This window comes from Urocampus carinirostris, chromosome 5 (genome assembly GCF_059441175.1).
Source record: "Urocampus carinirostris isolate Australia breed hairy pipefish chromosome 5, RoL_Ucar_1.0, whole genome shotgun sequence".
Classification (NCBI taxonomy): domain Eukaryota; kingdom Metazoa; phylum Chordata; class Actinopteri; order Syngnathiformes; family Syngnathidae; genus Urocampus; species Urocampus carinirostris.
The window spans coordinates 46460783-46485127 of NC_142353.1; the positions used below are offsets into that span (position 1 = coordinate 46460783).

The following is a 24345-nucleotide window of genomic DNA, read 5'->3' on the forward strand; positions in this document are numbered from 1 at the left end:
TTTTGACAGTTAACTAGATGGGTAAACAGGTAAAAGGAAGCTTGAAGCCAACTAAATAGCCGGATAGAAAGCTAGACAAAAGATAGATACTGTCAGAACCAGAACAGGAGGAGGACCCAGACGCATACCGTTTTCACACAGGCTTTATTTTACGGGAATGTAGCAGTCATGCGCATGAGAACAAACGCCAGTGATTCGGCAAAGGGAAAATGTAAAGAAGTCCAACGTGGAAAAACAGGAAGCCAGAGGCCGACGAGATCGATACCAGATCCCGGACCGACGGGGTCGATATCGGACAGGACGGGACAGACAGGATCGATACCAGATACACGAGCAGATGCCGGACAAACGGGGTCGATACCTGACAAGACCGGACAGCCAGGATAGATACCAGATACACGATTTGATACCGGACAGACGGGATCGATACTGGACAGAACGGGGACGAAAGGATCGATACCAGATACTGGAGACTGCAGTCAGATATCAGACGGGATGAGACAGACGGGATCGGACCCAGATTTCTGGGAACTGACGCAGGATATCGGACAGGATGAGACAGGCGGAATCGATACCGGATTCCGGAGACTGTAACAAGATATCAGACAGGACGAGACGGACGGGATCGATACCAGACACTGGAGACTGTAGTCAGATATCAGACAGGACGAGACAGACGAGATCGATACCAGACACTGGAGACTGTAGTCAGATATCAGACAGGACGAGACAGACGAGATCGATACCAGACACGAGATTGAAGTCGGATATCAAACAGGACGAGATAGACGGGATCGATACCAGATACACGAGCAGATGCCGGACAAACGGGGTCGATACCTGACAGTGCCGGACAGCCAGGATCGATACCAGATACCCAAGCAGATAGCGGACAGACGGGATCGATACCAGATACTGGAGACTGGAGTCAGATATCAGACGGGATGAGACAGACGGGATCGGTACCGGATACTAGAGACTGGAGTCAGATATCAGACAGGACGAGACAGACGGGATCGATCCCAGATACTGGAAACTGGCGCAGGATATCAGACAGGATGAGACAGGCGGAATCGATACTGGATACCGGAGACTGTAGCAAGATATCAGACAGGACGAGACAAACAGGATCGATACCAGACACTGGAGACTGTAGTCAAATATCTGACAGGACAAGACAGACGAGATCGATACCAGACAGGATTCACAAGTGGGATAGCGGACAGAGTCAAAACACACGTCTTGCGGGTGCAGAGGATTGTTGACGAACTGACAAGGGGTGAGTGAGAGCACTGAGCTTAAATAGTGGGGAAGCCAATCAGGCAACGAGCTGCAGCTAGCGGCAAACGGGCGGGGCCAAGTCAGGGCAATGGGCCACCATGACAGATACTGTAGATAGCAAAAAGGAGGCCAACATTTAGCTTGATACTTAGCAAAATGATTACAATGTTAGCGAGAGAGCATGCAAAAAATGAAAAAAAGCTAACTAGATAGCTGGCTAAAAAGCTAAAAAGTTAGGAAGCTAGCCATAAAGCTAAAAAGGTAGCCAGCTAGTTAGTTAGCTAAAAAAAATTCTTTATTTTGTTGTATTTCCTGTACTAAATAAAACTGTGAGAAACGTTACGCGAGTGGGTCCTGTCTCCGTTCTGGTCCTGACACTTATCACATGATTACTATGTTGTTACTATGTCATTACCAGGTCAATTATTAAAAATAGGGTTCAATCGACTCAAGGCGACCGATTAAAAAATGGTTCTTCTGGAAAATTCCACTGACCACAGGTCCGCAAGCTCCTGAACTGTCCTTAGGGCCCACCATGGAGTAGAGCAATTATTTGGGTCCTAATTTTTATTCATTTTGTAAGGTGATCTACACGGGATCCAGAGATTACGAGAAGAGCTTTTTGGACAAACGGAAACGGATTCTGAGATGGAAGGCGGACAAGATGGAGGTTTGCCTCCACCTGCTTCCAGCCACCAACTACAGCATCTCTGTGACCGCCTTGTCTTCTAGATTCACACTCAACATCGCAGTTAACACCACTTTGACAGGTAGGGTGTCCCCGTAAATAGGCGTCCTGAGGGCCCCCACCACACCTCCGCTATTGTCAAATATGTCAGGACCCGAACAGAAAACAGGAAGCAGAACCCACTCGCGTAACGTTACTCAGAGTTTATTAAAAGAAAGGAGCGCACACTCGATCCGGAGATCGTTGGTCGCGGGGAGTAGATTGCTCGGGACGCGGAAGTGGTCAACATTAAACAGATCGTGGCGAAAGCGAAGCAGGAGCAAAAAACGCAGGGAAAAGATTTACAGGGCTTGGCGAAACAAGAGCAAAAACACTGGAAAAACAGAGATTCTCAGGGAGTTTGGCAGACGCTCCGACAAAAGGCGACTCACAGGACTGTGTTAAAGTAGTCTCAAGGAGCAATCCGTCAACGCGTTTCAGCCGGTGTCCATGGGCGGGGACCAATTGGGCACCCTGGCAACCGTGACAAAAACAAAACCACCAAACCCACTCTCCAGACAAAAACGAATTCTTCCGCACATTTTATTTCATTGTCTGACGTTTGATGATTTGATCAAATCTATAAAATATTCTCAATGTCAGAGCTTGTGTCCTATAATAATATCAATACACCACTTAAAATTTGTCTCCCTCCTGCAGTAACTTAGGAGTACTGAGGTTTAATTGACCGCCCTAAACCATGGTTTCCAAACAAGGTGCAAGCAAAGTCCTTTGGTAAAAATGTCACAAAATACTGCAAACGAGGATATGAATGAAACTTTATCTAGACCGTAACAAAAAAGCAAGTCAGAAAACCAAAACGATGTGAACATGATATGTCAAAAAAGGGGTGGGAAGAAGCATATGTTTATGTCATGCTACTGTCAGGACCAGGACAGGAAACAGGAAGCAGAACCCACTCGCGTAACGTTACTCGTAGTTTATTGGGGAGAAGAGGAACGAGCGCACCCTCGATCCGGGGATCGTTGGTCGCGGAAGTAGACTGATCGGAATGAGGAAGCGGTCGACATCAAACAGATCGGGGCAAGGGCAAAACAGGAGCAAAAATACAGGAAAAACGGAGATTCTCAGGTTTTTACGTGTCAAAACAGAGTTTGGCAGACGCTCCGACAAAAGGCGACTCACAGGACAGTGTTTAAGTAGTCACAGGGAGCAATCTGTCAACGCGTTTCAGCCGGTGTCCATGGGCGGGGCCAATTGGGCGCCCTGGCAACCGTGACAAAATACGCTATTTGCACAATATACAGCATAGATATAATGACTTCCCCTTCTTCCCCGTAGGAACGTGCAATAATAAGGCACGATACACATAACTAAGAACAGCAAGAAAAAATAGCAGCAAGATGCTGTCCTTGAGCCTGCTGGTTCTGGCTCTAAGGAAGACTATTCCTTTCATTCTTATTACAGATTGAAAACTTTTGGCGTTCTTAAAACGAATATAAACATTCATTGAACGAATATCATAAGGGAGGGGGCAATTGCACCCTGGGTAAAAAAAGGGTGTGTCTTATAAACGTGTTTTTTATTCTTCCAGTGAAACATTTCAACATTGAATGTGATTTGACTTTTTCTTTTTTTTTAAATTCTATAATCAAGTTTTTTTTTTTTTTTTTTTTTTTAAATTGTTCAACATGGCAGCACGGCAGCGCAATGGTTGGCGCGCGTGCGGCACAGTTCTGAGGTCATGAGATCGAACCTCCTGTGTGGAGTTTGCATGATCTCCCCGGGCTTGTGTGGGTTTCCTCTGGGCACTCCGGTTTCCTCCTACATTCCAGGAACATGCAATTCAGGTTAATTTGCCCGTCATAATTGTGTGCCCTGCGATTGGCTGGCAAGCAGTTGAGGGTGTCCCCTGCCCACTGCCCGAAGACAGCTGGGATGGGCTCCAGCACCCCCGCGACCCTACTGAGGATAAGCCGTGCAGATAATGGATGGATGGATGGATGGATGGATGGATGGAGAATTCTGCAATGTTGAGCAAATTCTGACATAAAACCAAATATTAGCCCCTTCATTGGATACCAGATCGAGAGTTGAAATGATTTTTAAGATTGACCATTTGCATATTATCCTCTTCTTATTACAGTGTGTATTTTGCATAACACTATTTAAGTGCTCTTTATTAACATGCTACATTATTTTATATTATTTTTCATAGTATTTTATAACACAAGGATACTGCTGAAAGTGTGAATTTCCCTACGGGGATGAAGAAAGTATCGATCTATCGATCTAACTATCTATCTATCTAGACATCTATCTATCTAGACGTCTATGGTATCTATCTATCTATGGTATCTCTGGTATCTCTGGTATCTATCTATCTATCTATCTATCTATCTATCTATCTATCTATCTATCTATCTATCTATCTATCTAGACATCTATCTATCTATCTATCTATACATCTATCTATCTATACATCTATCTATCTAGACGTCTATGGTATCTATCTATCTATCTATCTATCTATCTATCTATCTATCTATCTATCTATCTATACATCTATCTATCTATACATCTATCTATCTATCTATCTATCTATCTATCTATACATCTATCTATCTATACATCTATCTATCTATCTAGACGTCTATGGTATCTATCTATCTATGGTATCTATGGTATCTATGGTATCTATGGTATCTATGGTATCTATGGTATCTATCTATCTATCTATCTATCTATCTATCTATCTATCTATCTATCTATCTATCTATCTATCTATCTATCTATCTATCTATCTATCTATCTATCTATCTATCTATCTATCTATCTATCTATCTATCTATCTATTTAGACATCTAGACATCTATCTATCTATCTATCTATCTATCTATCTATCTATCTATCTATCTATCTATCTATCTATCTATCTATCTATCTATCTATCTATCTATTTATCCATCTATGGTATCTATGGTATCTATCTATCTATACATCTATCTATCTAGACGTCTATGGTATCTATCTATCTATGGTATCTCTGGTATCTCTGGTATCTATCTATCTATCTATCTATCTATACATCTATCTATCTATCTATCTATCTATCTATCTATCTATCTATCTATCTATCTATCTATCTATCTATCTATCTATCTATCTATCTAGACATCTATCTATCTATCTATCTATACATCTATCTATCTATACATCTATCTATCTAGACGTCTATGGTATCTATCTATCTATCTATCTATCTATCTATCTATCTATCTATCTATCTATCTATCTATCTATCTATCTATCTATACATCTATCTATCTATACATCTATCTATCTATCTATCTATCTATCTATCTATACATCTATCTATCTATACATCTATCTATCTATCTAGACGTCTATGGTATCTATCTATCTATGGTATCTATGGTATCTATGGTATCTATGGTATCTATGGTATCTATGGTATCTATCTATCTATCTATCTATCTATCTATCTATCTATCTATCTATCTATCTATCTATCTATCTATCTATCTATCTATCTATCTATCTATCTATCTATCTATCTATCTATCTATCTATCTATCTATCTATTTAGACATCTAGACATCTATCTATCTATCTATCTATCTATCTATCTATCTATCTATCTATCTATCTATCTATCTATCTATCTATCTATCTATCTATCTATCTATCTATTTATCCATCTATGGTATCTATGGTATCTATCTATCTATACATCTATCTATCTAGACGTCTATGGTATCTATCTATCTATGGTATCTATGGTATCTATGGTATCTATCTATCTATCTATCTATCTATCTATCTATCTATCTATCTATCTATCTATCTATCTATCTATCTATCTATCTATCTATCTATCTATCTATCTATCTATCTATTTAGACATCTAGACATCTATCTATCTATCTATACATCTATCTATCTATCTATCCATCTATGGTATCTATGGTATCTATCTATCTATACATCTATCTATCTAGACGTCTATGGTATCTATCTATCTATGGTATCTATGGTATCTATGGTATCTATGGTATCTATGGTATCTATCTATCTATCTATCTATCTATCTATCTATCTATCTATCTATCTATCTATCTATCTATCTATCTATCTATCTATTTAGACATCTAGACATCTATCTATCTATCTATACATCTATCTATCTATCTATCCATCTACGGTATCTATGGTATCTATCTATCTATACATCTATCTATCTAGACGTCTATGGTATCTATCTATCTATGGTATCTATGGTATCTATGGTATCTATCTATCTATCTATCTATCTATCTATCTATCTATCTATTTAGACATCTATCTATCTATCTATACATCTATCTATCTATCTATCCATCTATGGTATCTATGGTATCTATCTATCTATACATCTATCTATCTAGACGTCTATGGTATCTATCTATCTATGGTATCTATGGTATCTATGGTATCTATGGTATCTATCTATCTATCTATCTATCTATCTATCTATCTATCTATCTATCTATCTATCTATCTATCTATCTATTTAGACATCTAGACATCTATCTATCTATCTATACATCTATCTATCTATCTATCCATCTATGGTATCTATGGTATCTATTTATCTATACATCTATCTATCTAGACGTCTATGGTATCTATCTATCTATGGTATCTATGGTATCTATGGTATCTATCTATCTATCTATCTATCCATCTATCTATCTATCTATCTATCTATCTATTTAGACATCTATCTATCTATCTATACATCTATCTATCTATCTATCTATCCATCTATGGTATCTATGGTATCTATCTATCTATACATCTATCTATCTAGACGTCTATGGTATCTATCTATCTATGGTATCTATGGTATCTATCTATCTATCTATCTATCTATCTATCTATCTATCTATCTATCTATCTATCTATCTATCTATCTATCTATCTATCTATCTATCTATCTATCTATCTATCTATCTATCTATCTATCTATCTATCTATTTAGACATCTAGACATCTATCTATATAGACATCTCTCTGTCTGTCTGTCTATCTATATCTATTTAATTCTCTCTAACAAATTCTTCCGTTTTTGTCTGCACGATTTGACTTTGAACTGGAGAGACTGTGCAGAAATTTCGCCATTTCCACTGAAAATGTCTTGACACGTGACATCATTCGACAGCTCCCGCCGTCCCCGATGTCCGCTACCGAGAATACGATACTCCGGTACCGACTCTGAGCTTTCGCCGCTCACCCGCAACTCTGGACCCTATAAGGTAAATTCACAACGGAGAGACGTACCTGTACGTGGTCGCTAAGGGATTGAATCCGGCCCGCGAGACAACACTCAGAGAAGCGCAGGAGAAAAACAAGCTGCAGGTTGAAATATGTCAACTTGATGTTGCCAAAGACAGGTGCCTCGAACAAAGACACTGTACTTGTACTTTTTTATCTCTCTCTCTCTCTCTCTCTTTTCTCTTTCTTTCTTTCATTCTTCCTTTCTTTCTTTCTTTTTTTCTCTTTTCCGCCCTTTTTCTCTCACTCTGTGTCTCTCTTTTTCTCTTCCTTTGTTGCTCTTTGTCTCTTTCTCTCTCGGTGTATTTTAACCTCTTTTGCTCTGACTTCCTTTTTCCCTTCTCTCTTTTCTCTTTCTCTCTTCATACCCTTCGCGCTTTCTTTTCTCACCTATCTCCCTCTGTCTTTCTATTTCTCTTGGGATTTCCTTCTTCCTCTCCCTTTCTTTTCCCCCTCTCTCACGACTTTTTGTCTTTTGTTTCTCACGCTCTCTCCCTCTCTCTCCTTTTCTTTCTTCGTCCCACCCTCTCTCCTTTTCCCTCCCTCTTTCTCTTATTTCTTTCTCTCTTTTTCTTTCTCTTTAATCAACTAGTCTGGCCCCCGACAGAATGGTTTTTCTATCGGGCTGTAAGTCAGGACGGGAGAGCAGACGAGATCAGGATCCAAACAGGGTTGTAGCCGGGGACAAACGGGATCAAAATCGGCACAGGCGGGAGTCAGGGTCGAAAAAGGCTTGCCTAGTAAACACAAAGATTTGCAGACGGACTGACAAACGGAGAGTGACAGGACTGGGTTTAAATGGCAGGGAAGCCAATCTGTCAACGAGCTGCAGCTGGCGCCACACAGGCGGTGCCAATTGGGCGCCATGGCAACCATGGCACAAACAAAAAACAAGGACCTAATGTATTTTTTTGCTTTCAATCTTAAAATAAAAAAAATACTATTGGAAATAATACAACTGAAACGCATCAAAAATACTACTACAGTATATAATTCAAAAATACTAAAATACTAAGCCGGGAAGGGAGAGCAGACGTGGTCGGGATCAAAAAAAGGGTCGTAAGCCGGGACGGGAGAGCAGACGAGATCGGGAACCAAACGGGTCGTAGCCAGGGACATACGGGAGCAAAAACGGGACAGGCTCTCTCTTTTCTTTTCTCTCTTCCAACCTTTCGCGCTTTCTTTTCTCTTTTCTCTCCTTCTATTTTTTATTGGATTTTTTTTCTTCCTCTCCCTTTCTTTTCCCCCTCTCACGACTTTCTATCTTTTGTTTCTCACGCTCTCTCCCTCTCTCTCTTTTTCTTTCTTCGTCCCGCCCTCTCTCCTTTTCCCTCCCTCTTTCTCTTATTTCTTTATCTCTCTTTTTCTTTCTCTTGAATCAACTAGTCCGGCCCCCGACAGAATGTTTGTTCTATGGTGTGGCCCTCGAGTTAAAATGAGTTTGACAAAAAGGCCAGACGTCGCCTACTGTAGTGCTACATTGAGAGGAAAGATGAGGAAAGTTATGTTAAAGCTGTTGGCAGCGGGCAGCGTGAAGCCAAATAAAATAAGATGTCAATCAAGAAATGACGAGAAGACAAGACTTCACGCCGATATTTTTCAGCGAAAAGAGGATTTCTTCTTCCGAGGGGGGCCTGGACAGAAAATATTCAAGAAGCACTGTCTTTGTTGGAAAAATTCTGATTTGTGCATTTGTAGTGGATCTTTTGCAGCGAGCGGGGGCGATGTCAGAGACGGAAAAACAGGTCGGTAGTCGGTACTGGGAGAGCAAAGCGTGGTCGGGATCAAAAATGGGTCATAAGCCGGGACAGGAGAGCAGACGTGGTCGGGATCAAAAATGGGTCGTAAGCCGGGACGGTAGAGCCGACGTGGTCGTGAAGAAAATAGGTCGTCGCCGGAGACAAACGGGAGCAAAAAACAGGACAGGCGGGAGTCAGGGTCGAAAAAGGCTTGCCTAGTATACACAGAGGTCAGCAGACGGACTGACAACAGGGGACAGACAGGACTGGGTTCAAATAGTGACAGGGAGCCAAAATAAGACGATTTGAATGTCAACTGTTTTTTTTTTCTTTTCATGTTCCAGTTTTTACCAAGCGTTGGTACTTCCCATCGATGGAATGATGCTGTTTAACTGTTCTTCTCCTCCGAACGAAGATCGGGGCCACATTGCGGCTGAGATGGCCGCCAAACAAGCCGGAACAGAAATCTCTTTCAATCTAGGAGACGCTCACTATTACGGAGGCTACTTCAATACTCCTCTCCAGAAAGGAAGGAGCTACTACGTGGTTCTGCGCGTGGTCAGTCGGTGGAACGAGGTGAGCGCGAGGACGGCACGATAAAAGAATACCAGGACTTATTTTTCTGTGTGTGGTTTTAGGAATCCAAAAGTTCCTGTGTCCTATGGGCTAAAATAACAGGTAGGTTCTGAAACTCCGACTACTTTCATTGAAAAAGACATCAGTGCCAAGACCAGAACAGAGACAGGACCCACTTGCGTTGCGTTCCTCAAAAGTTTTATTGGGAAGAGAGGAAAGGGTTGCACCCGCGATCCAGTGATCGCTGGAGGCGGGAAGCAGGTCGCTCTGAACGCGGAAGTGGAACTTCCGTGGCGAGCGATGGCGGTGTCGGGAACGGAAAACGGGTATTCGGGACAGGAGAGCAAAAACGTGGTCGGGGACAAAAAGAGGTTGAAAACCGGGACGGGAGAGCATACGTGGTCAGGAAAAAAACGGATCGAAGCCGGGGGATAGACGGGAGCAAAAAACGGGACAGGTGGGAGTTTAAATAAGGAGAGGGAGCGAGTCGTAAGCCGGGACAGGAGAGCAAAAACGTGGTCAGGGACAAAAAGAGGTTGAAAGCCAGGACGGGAGAGCATACGTGGTCAGGAAAAAAACAGATCGAAGCCGGGGGATAGACGGGAGCAAAAAACGGGACAGGTGGGAGTTTAAATAAGGAGAGGGAGCGAGTCGTAAGCCGGGACAGAAGAGCAGACGTGGTCAAGGACAAAACGAGGTCAAAGCCAGGGTACAGATGGGAGCAAAAAACGGTACAGGTGGGAGTTTAAATAAGGAGAGGGAGCGAGTCGTAAGCCGGGACAGGAGAGCAAAAACGTGGTCAGGGACAAAAAGAGGCTGAAAACCGTGACGGGAGAGTATACGTGGTCAGGATCAAAAACGGATCGAAGCCGGGGGATAGACGGGAGCAAAAAACGGGACAGGAGGGAGTCAGGGCCGAAAAAGGCTTGCCTAGTATACACTGAGGTTCGCAGACGGACTGACAACAGGGGGTTCAAATAGTGACAGGGAGCCAATCAGAACCGAGCACAGGTGAGTCACATCAGTAATCATGACAATGTATTATTACTTTGTTGTTATCAAGTTAATGATTGAAAATAGGGTTGAATAGACAGGCACCTCAACTGCCTTTAGGGGGCGCCACGTGGGAGACCCCCGCTGACGCTTTATTTGAGTTCATGCAAATATCGGTCGGGGCGATTACGGATCCAGATTTGCAAAAATCTATGCATGTTGGTTCCAGGCACGTCTTATATTCTGAAGATTTCCTCGTTGTGTGCTGCCGCCTCCGTCGGATTCATCGCTCTGGCACTTTTGCTCGGATACGCCTCCACCCGGTAAGGATGCTATGCGTGAAAGGAATAATAATAATAATAATAATAATAAGTATAATAAAGTCAAACTTGATATGAAATGTGACAGAAGAGAATATACTTACGTCGCCTCGCCGAGTTCCTCCAACTGAGCGCCACATAACAAGGGGGTGAGGTGGGAGGAGTTGAAGGAGGAGGGGGTGAGCGAAGCAGTAACTCACCATGACTAAGCATTGTGTCAGGGCCTCCCCCTCCCCTTCACAATAAGAGTGTCCCCACCGTGTCCTCAGTTGACATAAGCTCGCGCTCAATGGCGTCAAGTCAATAAATGCTTTTAAAAAGGTAAGGTATATTTTTTAGACCTGCGAAGCTCCGAACCCGCAAAAGTGGAACCGCCAACTAGCGAGGTTCCACTGTATTCTATTTTACTTCTTTAGTTAATATTAAATTGTTATGTATAATTGCTGCTGACATTGGAATAGGTCATTTTATTGTCACAAGCCAGAAACGGAGACAGGACCCAATAGCGTTCGTTTTACTCAGCTTTATTGATAAAGAGAGAGCGGTGCTTGCTTCCACCATCCCATGATCGTCGGTGTAAACTATTGCCTAAAAAGTGTGTATTTCTAACCAGATGGTATCACGCTTCTCTGTTTCAAATATTGGTAGCGCCCAAAGGGGCGTTTCTTTCTTTCTTTGTCTCTGTCCTACGTAAATAAAACAGTTTGAGGGGGGGAAGGGCACCCCAGTGTTAGGAGCGCGGCCAGGAGACGGACGTAAGTTCCTCCTCTCCTGGCCCCTCCCCCTCTCCAACTGCCGGTTGTAAAAAGTTGAATGCCTGGTGTATCTTTTAGCGTTAGCCAACTTTTAAAATAGCTCTCCCACACCATGTAAGAGGTCAATTTAGAACCCACAGTCGGACGCGGGTAGCTGATGGCAGGAACGCGGAAGTGGCACCGTGTCGAGCGAGGGTAATTGTAGGCAGCGGGAAAACAGGTCGATGGCTGGGACGGAGGAGCAAATGCGGTAACGAGTCCAGAAAAGAGGTCGGCAACAGGTATCAAACAGGAAACAGGGCAAAACGGGTCGATGGCCGGGACAAAAGAGCAAAAGCAGAAACGGATCCAGAAAAGGGTCGGCAACAGGTGGCAGGCAGAAACAGGGCAAAACAGGTCGATGACCGGGACGGAGGAGCAAAAGCAGAAACGGGTCCAGAAAAAGGTCAGCAACGGGTATCAGGCAGGAAACAGGGCAAATACAGGTCGATGGCCGGGACAGAGGAGCAAAGGCAGTAACGAGTCCAAAAAAGAGGTCGGCAACAGGTATCAGGCAGGAAACAGGGCAAAACGGGTCGATGGCCAGGACAAAAGAGCAAAAGCAGAAACGGGTCCAGATACAGGTCGGCAACAGGTATCAGGTAGGAAACAGGGCAAAACAGGTCGATGGCCGGGACAGAGGAGCAAAAGCAGAAACAGGTCCAGAAAAAGGTTGGCAACAGGTAGCAGGCGGGAAAAAGGGCAAAACGGGTCAATGGCTGGGACAGAGGAGCAAAGTCAGTAACGAGTCCAGAAAAGAGGTCGGCAACAGGTATCAGGCAGGAAACGGGGCAAAACGGGTCGATGGCCGGGACGGAGGAGCAAAAGCAGAAACGGGTCCAGAAAAAGGTCGGCAACAGGTATCTGGCAGGAAATAGGGCAAAACAGGTCGATGGCCGGGACAGAGGAGCAAAAGCAGAAACAGGTCCAGAAAAAGGTTGGCAACAGGTAGCAGGTGGGAAAAAGGGCAAAACGGGTCAATGGCTGGGACAGAGGAGCAAAGTCAGTAACGAGTCCAGAAAAGATGTCGGCAACAGGTATCAGGCAGGAAACGGGGCAGGAGAATGTCGGCCAGTACAGAGCTTGCCTAGCTGAAAGCGTAGGTTCGTAGACGGTCTGACGGCTTCCTCTTGGAAGACGGGGGTTTAAAAAGAGTCCGGGAGCCAATCAGCGACCAGGGCTGTTGGCGCCAACGAGGCAGGTGCCCCCAATCAGTAATCATGACATTTATTTTGAAAACTTTGACATAAGATCATTTGTATGCATTTCTTTGACTTGATTTAATGGATGTTTGCTCAATTCCTTCACAGGTTTTGGAAGAAAAAATGACAGTCATTTTCTGCACTTTGTAAATACTTCCAATAAATATTGACCAGTGTTGAATATTTCTCCTTTTCAGTGTGAAAACGTATTTCTTTATTCATTTTGTGAAATAATGGATCGCTATTGTACCTCTTCAATTTGTATATTTGAATGAAGCGTTGATCAAAAAGCCATTTCTGTCAGAACCAGAACGGAAACAGGACCCAAATGCGTAACGTTTCTCAAAAGTTTCTTGACAGAAAGAGGAAGGTATAAAACCAACAATTACATGTTTTTGTTTTTTTATGTTGTTAGTTTTAGATATTAGGTGAGTGTAAAAATCAAATTATTGCTCATGTTAATCGGGATCATAATAAGTCGGGTAGATGTGTTTTGTGCATGTCTTCGGGTCAAAATGACCCACCATTGTCATTGCCAGGTGTCACGAAGCGGGTCGGGAAGCAGGAAATAGGAACTCATTTGCGTAGACGATCTGTCACTTTAATTGAGAAAGAAAAGTTGTCCGACACACAAACGGACCAAAAACAAAACAAAGCAGGCTCAAAGGCTGTCAAAGATTACAAACTAGGCATTTCTCAGAATCAAACAGAACTTGCAGGAATCTGGCAGAATGTTACACCGGAGTGCAACAAAGTCCAACAAGCAAAACAAGAATAAACGGGTATCAACAAGTTTTCAACAAGGGTAAACAACGATCTGGCAAAGGGCAGTTCCAAAAGGCGCGTTTAAGTACCCATAGGAGTAATCAGGAAATGCAGGTCAGCCGGTGTCAAGGGGAGGGGCCAGCTGGGCGCCATGACAACCGTGCAGGACAGGACAGAAAGAAAATCCCCTGCATTAGTTTTTATTTAGCTTTAATTGTTATGACTTTTCATAGATCGGTCTTAGCAGTAAAACACATATACTTTCGATTCACATTTCCATTTAAGCTGTATAAAAAAGTACAAAGATATTCCTTAAAGGGACAGTGGGTCATATTTGACCGCTAGATGTCACTGTATGGTGTGGTGCAAGCACAGATGAGTGCAACAAAGCACAAATAAAATTACAAACTACGGAGACTACAAATGACGGAACCGCACTATTTATCTTATTTAATAAACAAAAAGAAAGAAGAAAAAATATATAAGGGCGATAAGAGAAAAAGACAGAGAAAAAAAATAAAAACGAAAGGCAAAATAAAGAATAAGACAAGGGAGATAGGAAGGGAAAAAGAATGAAAAAAGAAATATAAATAAGAAAAAATAAACAAATAAACTACTAAATAGGAGTCAAGTCAAGTCATTTTTATTTGTATAGTCCTTAATCACAAAGGGTCTAGAAGGGGGGCTGTAGATTATGCAAACAGGTTAGTGTGAAATACATTGTAAAGCGCTTTGGGAGGTCTTCGGTGACTTGAAAAGCATCCCTGAAAAACACTGAAACTGTAGCATTTTGCTATAATTATTTCCATTTTTATATTCAGTGTTTCCTGGTTTGGGACACTCACACTAGTAGAGTTTGCTTCAATAGCTGAAAATCCTGTGGCCATTTTCAGTTCGGATAACCCCGCCTCAGATCCTTTTCCTCACATGGTCAGTCTGTGCGTTATCCTCCAAAAACGTGCAATTTGAACCATACATAGGGTAGGATATCGGGATCATACTCCTATTTTATATCCTGCAGTCCAAATGATTAAAATTGGATGATTTAGTAAATGTTTTCACTTCACAACTGCTATTTAAGGTCAACAAAATCATAGTGACAGAAAACATGCAAAAATGATTCATTCGGAAAGAGGGAAATGATAACTTAAGGGGTTGTCGTGAATTCCTAATCCCAAAGGTGAGAACCACCAGGAAAAGGACGTGTGTGTCTGTGTGCGGAGTCAAACTTTGGAACAATTTACAAGACGATATTAAACAATGTCCAACTATTCACGTGTTCCAATTTAAATACTGCAGTCCAAATGATTAAAATTGAATGATTTAGTCAAATTTTTCTCTTCGCAACTGCTATTTAAGGTCAACAAAAACACAGTGCCAGAAAACATCCATAAATGATTCATTCGGAAGGAGGGAAATGATAACTTAAGGGGCTGTAGTCAATTCAAAATCCCAAACTGTGAGAACAACCAGGAAAAGGATGTGTGTGTCTGTGTGCGGAGTCAAACTTTGGAACAATTTACAGATCAAACAATGTCCAACTATTATTTTTGTTCTCTATTTACTTTTTTCCTACATTTCTTTCTTTTCTTTTTTTCTGGCTTTTTTTCTAAATTTTTCCTTCTTTTTTTTCTCTTCCTTTTGTTTCCTTTTTTCTCAGCTTTTCATTACTTTTTCATTTTGGTATTTTTTTCTTTTTTGTTCTATTCCCCCATTCCTTTAAGTCATTTTGTGCATAATTGTACCTAATATTTGGTCGTGTAGGGATTAAAGAAGCAAAAACAACCCGAAGAGTCGTTTAGGACCCGAAAGAGCCGGTTCCTTTGAGTGAGCCGAGCTGAAGAACCCGGTTCTCGACAAACTATACTAACTTTACTCAACTTTGTTCTTCTTCGACTCGACTTCCAAATACCGCATTTAGAACACAGCGTCAGGGGAACCCTTGTATTTTGACCTTCATGCACTGTAACTTTGACTTAATTCTCTTTTTAATTATCAATTTGGAGCCCTGATTTTTGTGAGCTGGCTAGATTTTCTTGTGCACTGAGAATGTGCGAGCAGTGCGCAATTGCACACGCGCGCAGCTTAGAGGGAACACTGCTCACTGTCCCTTTAAAAAGAGGACAAAAGACGAGGGTTAAATGAACAGTAGCGTGTCATTAAACTCCGAGGCACAGGGAGGCGCTGTCGCCTTTATGTCAGAGAGTATGTATCACTGCTTACCTAACGACAGCGGGAACTGGAAGAGGAGGCCGGGGAGAAGCTGTCTTCTGCTCGCCATCGTTTTGTTGACAAAACAAACTACGCGGTGAGTGTGTTTAAATGACGAACCACCATTAATTCATGAATTGGCCGGCACTTAGCTGCTAGCATAACAGACTGCTGTGATGCGGAAGAGCTGAAGAACGCAAAGGCTAACGTTTTTAGCGCATTGCATCAGCTAGTATCTTTCATGAGAAGTCGTTGTCAGCTTTTGTGTTATACATGTAGTTCTGACACCGCTTAAATCATCTAAAATTATATTTTACGTAGCAATGGCTATTTTGTCGAGACTCTCAGATGCCCTAACGTTATCTGTTGTGAAGAGCTCTGATTGGTTAATCACTGGATGACGTCACATACGGCGTGAGGTTCCAGTTTGGCTTTAAACATAACTTTATCTTTTTACAAGGTTAACGTTTTAAATATACAGGGTTGGGTAGGGTTACTTGAACTTTTGGATGACTCCAATAGCAAATATGCTAATAAAAGACAAAAGAAACTAAATAGGAATCAAATGATGACTCACAACACGTGGTAAGCTTTCTCTCCTGGCTTTGATCTCTTGCAAAACCAACATAAAATGCGACAGAAACAAAATGAAAATACATCCAAACAGCTTTTTGCTGTTCCGTGTATTCCGTTACTCCCCAAGCCTGCACAAAATGGAGTCATTTTATTCATATTTAGGGTTTTTTTTTGTCTTTTCTTTGCATATTTGGTATTTGAGTCATCCAAAAGTCATTGAAAGTAATCCAGATAAAGTAACCCTACCCAACCCTGTAAATATCATCGTTAATGTCAATAGTATTGCCCTTTCCACATCGGTTAACTGCTGTTAGAAGTGTCGATAAAAATTGTTCAAACCTCACATTGTTTATTTGCTGTTTAAAGTGTCAATAAAACTGTTCAAACTAAAAAAAAAACTAATGTCTTTGAATCAATATCCATGCAGCGTTTCACTAACTCGCCTTCCTTTATTCGGGTTGATAAAGGTAACATCAAAACATACGAGTAGAAAGTAAACATGGCGAATAAAAGTTCCATTGTTCGATACTTTACTCATACACGTAGAATTTGTTTGTAAAATAACACACAAGTACTAATATCTGACATTTGATTTGTATTATTAGATAGATAGATACTTTATTTATCTCCGTAGGAAAATTCACACTTCCAGCAGTATCCTTTTGTTGTTTATTAACAGATGAACAGGATGGCCTCGGGGTGCTGTGTTGTAGTTTAGCAACAGCGGAGTGGATGACGTCACACGCTAGGCCAAAAGTTCCACGTCTCTGCAGCATGTTTTGTGCATTATGCCTCGAGAGCGTTGTACCTCACACATCAAGTGTTACACGTCATTACGAGATAAAACATGAACATGAATTCAAGGATGAGTCCGACATGGCGGAGACATTAAAACGCGCTGTGTCCAGGTAGGGCAAACAAACACAGACCCTGAAGACCTTTGTCACTGCTAAAAACGCCACCACTGAAGCAAGCTATCGCATTGCTCACTGCATAGCAAAGCACGGAAAACCATTTACTGATGGCGAATATTTTAAAGAAGCCTGTGTGTGTGCGCGTGCCTTTTGCTTTGCTGCTGTTTTTTTCAAGTTTTGATATTTTCTCCAATAAGATTTCATTGATGAATGGTATAGTAGCTGTCAGGGTTGGGTAGGGTTACTTTAACTGGATTACTTTCAATGACTTTTGGATGACTCCAATACCAAATATGCTAATAAAAGACAAAAGAAACTCAATATGAATAAAATGACTCAATTTTGTGCAGGCTTGGGGAGTAACAGAACACATGGAACGGCAAAATTGATGTTGGCAAGCTGTTTGGATTGATTTTCATTTTGTTTCTGTCGCATTTTATGTTTGTTTTGCCGGAGAACAGAGAGATCAAAGCCAGGAGAGAAAGCTTACCACGTGTTGTGAGTCATCATTTTAATGATATCAAGTAATTCTTGTTGGCAACATTGTACTTCCACTCAAAAATGTGATTAAATACAGTTGTGTATCGTGCAACCGACTCAATAAGCCCCCCAAAATGTTAACATTGACAAAATATATCAGGAAATAAAAAGAAATGGATATCTTGTGAAAGAATTGTAAGAACAAATGACGTTTGTAGGCCATCGTACATAAGTCAATTCATTCAAAAGTGAAAAATAATTTTGCATTGCCGGAAACTCAGTAAAATGTAACTTGATGTCAAGTTTTGGACATGTTTGCTCATGACTTAGTTGCCACACTTGGTTGCCGTTGCTCACTGTTGTTTCAAGCGTTGCTCATCGACTTTGTGTGAACGCTCAGACCCCTAAGGAAAATGACAGGGAACATTGGTCCCTGCGTCCTAGATGCATGATTTTTGCTGGGGACGCACAGTCTCAAATCAACGTGCGTCCCCGTGACGCAACTTTTCTGACACAAAATTGTCATTATAACCCGATGACTTTTTTTTCTAAACAAAGATTTACCGCACTCCAAACTTTTCGTCAGGCAGATCCGGCAGATGTTGTTTTGGTCTCGCGGTTCGAGTTTTCGTCTGCACGCCCATCTCGAGTTGTGTGGTGAAAAGTTTTCTTTTTAAAGAACCGGCTTTTTCGGCTCAACTCATCCAACGGCTCACTTGCTTTGATGCATTATATTACGAATTATGATGTTGTATAATAAAGTTAAGAAAAAAAGGAAGTATAAAAGGAGAAAATGAAAAAAGACAGGTATATTACCAACAATAATTTGATGCAGAAAATGAATTCATAATTTGATGATTAAAACTGGATGAATACATAGATTTTTTATTATATATTTGTGGCCGATTTACGATTTCAACCTCGATAACACATAATTTTGGGGAGCCATAGATCTCTGTTGGGACCCATAGATTTTTGAGCATGCAAGTCCCCGGGACTCATCACGTTTCAGAGGTAAAATGAACACTGAGGACTTTTTCTCCAGTTAAAAGACATTGTGATACACAATCTGCTCATAATGTGTGGCGGAGTAATGCACCATGTCGTAAAGACAGTAGTCACTTTTTTAAACTTTTTGAAGCGCGTTACAGTAAAAAGTTTACAGGAACGCGTTCTTTTATAACACTGTTCATGACACGCTTTGTGTGTTGCTCTATGAAATGAAATGATCTGCATTTCTCTAGCGCTTTTCAAGTCAATGACTTCCCAAAGCGCTTTACAGTGTGCTTCACATTTCCCAATAGCGGCCTTGTATTGCAGCCATGTAAGACGCTAACCTGCTTATTGGGGGTACTAGGGGTTCAGTGCCTTACCCAAGGACACTTCGACATGTAACACGGACAAGCCGGGATTCGAACTGGGATCCCTTGATACCAAGAAGAGCGCTCTACCTCCTGAGCTACTGCCGCCCCTACTAAACATACGAGTGTATGATTGAATAGTGTATAACTACATTTCCAATTCAATGGCCTATCAAATGAACATGAGCTCTTTATTTTCAACAGGTGTCCCGCTGCCACCTGTAACTCACTATGGCCCAGAACCAGGTCGTCCTGCAGTTCCACTTTGCCACGTACGGCGACTCCATGCTGCAGAAGATGAACCTCCTCCGGCTCCAACGGCGCTTCTGCGACGTCACCGTCTGCATCAACCATCTTAAAGTCCCCGGGCACAAAGTGATCTTTGCCGCCGGTTCCTCTTTCCTGAGAGACCAGTTCATCCTTCAGCAGGACTCCAACGAAGTGCAGATCTCCATGATCCAGGAGGCAAAAGTTGGCCAGCAGCTCTTGTTGTCCTGCTACACAGGCCAACTGGAGTTTCCTGAGCTCGAGCTGGTCAATTACCTCACGGTGGCGAGCTTCCTTCAAATGGGCCACATTGTTGAGCAATGCACTCAAGCCCTCAACAAGTTCATCAAGCCACAGCTTCTTCACAGACTAGAAGATAATGAGATGAGAAGCGAACAGGAGCCCAGCCAGGGCCAAACGGGTCAGAAGATCGAGCATATAGAGGACGGTATCGGTACGGACGACGAGGACGATGTCATTATCCAACCTCAATCGCCTCAAATGCTGGCTGACAAGGGAGAGAGCGACATCAGCATCGTAAAAGTGGAGTCCGCGGAGGCTACCTTCCCCTGCAGCTCCCCGGCGGTTTTGCGGTCCCCCGAGCCCCAGCATTCACTCATCAACTCCACCGTCGATAGTCGTGGGAGTGAATCCACGGCACCCCTGGGTATGCCGGATGAGACTTATAACCCGGCATCCCGGTCCAACCCCGCAGAGAAAACCGGCGGTCACCAGAGGATCTACGACAAACCTCTCCAGTGGTACCACCAGTGTCCCAAGTGCAGCCGCGTTTTCCGGCAGTTGGAGAAATACGCCAACCACCTGAAGATCCACAAGCTCTTCATGTGCCTCCTGTGCGGCAAGACCTTCACGCAAAAGGGAAACCTGCACCGGCACATGCGCGTCCACGCCGGCATTAAACCCTTCCAGTGCAGAATATGCGGAAAGACCTTTACTCAGAAGTGCTCTTTGCTGGATCACTTGAACCTGCACAGCGGGGACAAGCCTCACCGCTGCAATTACTGCGACATGATGTTCGCTCACAAGCCCGTTCTCCGCAAGCACCTCAAACAGATCCACGGCAAGAACAGCGTGGACAACGCCAACGAAGGCAACCTGCACGAAGGCGTGCCCGAGGACAACGACGCCGCTGCGCCCTTTTACCCTCAATCCAACAATTATGAGACGGAATCCAAGGACACTTATTACGGGAAAGTGACTTTTTAATACCTGCCCTGTATTTATTAGTCGTGAAGGCTTTGCGAAAGCATCGCAGAGCAGCCGGTTACATTTGAACTGTTGTGGTAACAAGTGAAAGGACTTGCAGGTAAGCTGTAGCCGCACTTTCGGTAAGTTTACTGAGACAATGGCTATGCAGGGTTGGGTAGGGTTACTTTAACTTGATTACTTTCAATGACTTTTGGATGACTCCAATACCTAATATGCTAATAAAAGACAAAAGAAACTAAATAGGAATAAAATGACTCCATTTTGTGCAGGCTTGGGGAGTAACGGAATACATTATATATATACCACAGCCATATCCCCCTAGTGGGAGGTGGTCTAGAGTCATTTCTGACTCTTTTTGGGAGATTGATTCAGAGGAGGGGATTCCCAGCCCCCTTGCTCAACCTAACTGAGGTGTTGGGAGTCATTAGGTGAGCAAACCCCCCAATTCCAACCCCTAATGCTGAACGCCAAGCAGGGAGGCAACGGGTACCAATGTCTTAGGTATGACTCGGCCGAGGCTTGAACCACAACCTCCCAATCTCGGGCCGGGCGCCATACCCCCAAGGCCACCGGGCTGGTCAACGGAATACATGGAACGGCAAAAATGATGTTGGCAAGCTGTTTGGATTTATTTTAATTTGTTTCTGTCGCATTTTATGTTCGTTTTGCCGGATATCAAAGAGTTAAAAGCCAGGAGAGAAAGCTTACCACGTGTTGTGAGTCATCATTTTAATCATATTGAGTTTCTTTTGTCTTTTATGAGCATATTTGGTATTGGAGTCATCCAAAAGTCATTGTAAGTAATCCAGTTAGAGTAACCCTACCCAACCCTGTGGCTATGTATACATGTAAAAACTGATTAGATTGAGACCAAAATTTGGGTTTTTGGACCAAATAGAGAGGTTCCTCTTCATACAAGCACCTCTGAACACGATATTTTCGATGTACACGTTTTTTCAACAATACCTCAATAAGGAAAATCCAGTTCATATGCACTCAATGAGGGTACCATTAAAGACCACTCCAGACCCCTCATTACTCGTGACTGCTTTCTGCCAGCATTGGGTTGTCCAGTTTGCTATGCAAACTATCTATCTACCTTGGTCATATTCTTCAAAAGGGGTGACCGACTGCTAGACAAACACATACAATAACAAAGAAACTAAAAGAAGGAAAAAATAGCAAAAAACACACGCAAACATTTTTGGACCATGGCCAACCCAAATTCCCAAACACCCAAATAAGTTAGGCACCTCGGCACCTAAGTCGGTCATGCTTTCGTCTCTCCAGATGAGATGGGCCATGTCACTCGGGTCAGGGTGACACAACACACTCTTCAGGGCCCGACAGCTTTCACTGGTTTACCCCTGCCGCATCATACAGGTGCCCTGCCCATCCCTTAGAACGCGTCCAAACATCCCACTATCCTTTTACACCTCTCCACTCATTCCTATCACCAACAATGCAAACTACTACAGGCAAAAGAACAAAAACATTGTGCTTTCAAAATGTGTGCGCATGTTCCTTTAAAATGGCAGTAACTAAGTGTACAGTAAGCGCTTACGTATCATCGACAGTCTCTCGATCTCATACCTGTCAACCTTCGCCGATTGCTCCCCTTAAAAATGATTGCATTTCCTCCTTATTAAGCAATAAAATACCTTACAAACACAACGCGCAAACTACTTACTCCCTGCAAAACAGACTACTTTATGTTGAATACCGCTACAGTATTAGCAATCTACAATGACGTCGTTTGCTTCCTCAGACGGACGATTCGGAGTCAAAATGGGCAAGAAAATATCAGTCTTTTGAAAAAAAAAAGTATGAAATTTTTATATTGCATAAAAAATGTGAAATGATTAAAAAAAAAAAGTATAAAATACTGGAAAACGTATAAGTTTACATGGACTTGCAACCACCCAGTTACGGTACTAATATTAAACTTTTTATTTAGTTACTATCTTATTTATTTCATGACTGTATTTCTTTTCCTAATAATTACTCTTTGACTGTTTTTAGGAATCAGGATATTGCGTTTCATAGCTAGTTAGGGTTAGCTTGTATTGTTTTGGGAAAACTGGAGCAGACCAATTTGTTTTTAATTATTTAATCTATACACCGAAGCCTTACCACCCCCAAGCAATGTTCCCTGTAATTTTGCAGGGGTCTGAGCGTTGACACAAAGTCGATGAGCAACGCTTGAAACAACCGTGAGCAACGGCAATCCCAAGTGTGGCAACTGAGCCATTATCTAACATGTCCAAAACTTGACATCACGTTACATTTTGCTGAGTTTCCGGCAATGCAAAATGAATTTTCACTTCTGAATGAATTGACTCATGTACAATTGCCTACAAACGTCATTTGTTTTTACGATTCTTTCACAAGATTTCCATTTCTTTTTTTTTCCTGGTATTTTTTGTCACATAATACTAACATTTTTGGGGGCTTATTGAGTGGGTTGCACGATACACAACTGCATTCAATCGCATTTTTTAGAGGAAATACAATGTTGGCAACAAGAGTGACTTGGTGTTATTGGAAATGATTTGAATGCAACACAAACTTTTTCTTCTTTTTCCCCTGTTTTTTTCTATTTTTTTTTTAATTCCTTTAAAAAATCTCATTGTGTTTATTTTTTCCTAGCTGTTCCTTTTTTCTTTTTGATCCCTATTTACTTTTTTCCCCTTTGTTTCTTTCTTTTCTTTTTTTCTGGCTTTTTTCTGAATTTCCTTCTTTTTTCTCTTTTTGGTATTTTTTTTCTTTTTTTTTCTATTCCCCCTTCCTTGGAACACACATAATTTTCCTGATGGTTCTCACCTTTGCGATCATGAATTTACGACAGCCCCTTAAGTTATAATTTTCATTTATGGATATTTTCTGGCACTATGTTTTTGTTGACCTTAAATGGCAGTTGTGCAGTGAAAAATGTGACTAAATCATCTATTACGGACTAAACTCCACTACCAAAGTACTCAGTCCTGCTGCCGAGTCAGCCACCAAAGCAGAGTCATCTGACTTACATGCAATCCCTACACTCCCTGCTCTTAAAGGCAGCTCACACACCACTCCGTCCATATACAAATTGAACAGATATCGTTATTTCATATCGGGAATATTCGCTCGATACACAATTGGAGCGACGAGCGCACTCTTGGAACGATTTAAGTCTGTAAGAAGAGGTACCACTGTAATCCTTTGACATGGCTCGCATATCATTTTTAACTGTTCCACGATTTCGATTTGTTCTCTACTATATGGAAGCCCTATGCCAAAACGTGGATGAGGTTTTTTCTTAAGAAAAGTGATCGGAGTGTGTTTTTCATGTTCAAATTGTAAAGTTATTGAATGTAACCCTCTACAAAAAAAGAACGCAGACACTGATTTAACTGGTGTATGTCTTGGATTAATAACAAGTGTTATTTCAATAGAACTACGGAAGTACTGTATTATTTTTGCTGGCATTTTTTAAGTGCTACAACAAATGAAAAGAAAAAAAACTCCATCAATAAATCGGTAACTCATGCGCTTCTCACTTGATTACTGTACTATAACGTACTACTCTCGGGTCTCCTGAAGTCGAGCGTCAAGAGCCTGCAGCGGCTACA

At 42.0% G+C, this 24345-nt stretch overlaps 2 protein-coding genes across 6 annotated transcripts in view; both read left to right on the forward strand.

Annotated features, from left to right (window-relative positions):
* susd1 (sushi domain containing 1) overlaps positions 1–13241 on the forward strand; it is a 32254-nt gene extending 19013 nt beyond the window's left edge. For 2 of the 4 annotated variants that reach the window (XM_088335260.1, XM_088335261.1), the window contains 6 exons: positions 1865–2051; positions 7194–7287; positions 9390–9621; positions 9684–9723; positions 10844–10937; positions 13039–13240. In XM_088335260.1, coding sequence (XP_088191386.1) covers positions 1865–2051; positions 7194–7287; positions 9390–9621; positions 9684–9723; positions 10844–10937; positions 13039–13057 — 666 coding nt within the window. In that variant the 3' untranslated portion in view covers positions 13058–13240. Of the gene's footprint in view, positions 1–1864; positions 2052–7193; positions 7288–9389; positions 9622–9683; positions 9724–10843; positions 10938–13038 lie in introns of all 4 variants that reach the window. The other 2 variants (XM_088335262.1, XM_088335259.1) reach the window with 2 other exon arrangements.
* A 2667-nt stretch (positions 13242–15908) lies between these two features.
* Positions 15909–24263, forward strand: zbtb26 (zinc finger and BTB domain containing 26). Of its 2 annotated transcripts, none has more exons than XM_088337001.1 (2): positions 15909–16003; positions 19442–24263. In XM_088337001.1, the coding sequence occupies exon 2, from the start codon at positions 19469–19471 to the stop codon at positions 20729–20731; it is 1263 nt and encodes a 420-aa protein (XP_088193127.1). In that variant the 5' UTR covers positions 15909–16003; positions 19442–19468; the 3' UTR covers positions 20732–24263. The 2 variants fall into 2 exon arrangements, with proteins under 2 accessions (XP_088193127.1, XP_088193128.1); XM_088337002.1 differs by lacking the exon at positions 15909–16003 and adding an exon at positions 19260–19364.
* The last annotated feature ends 82 nt before the right edge of the window (positions 24264–24345 follow it).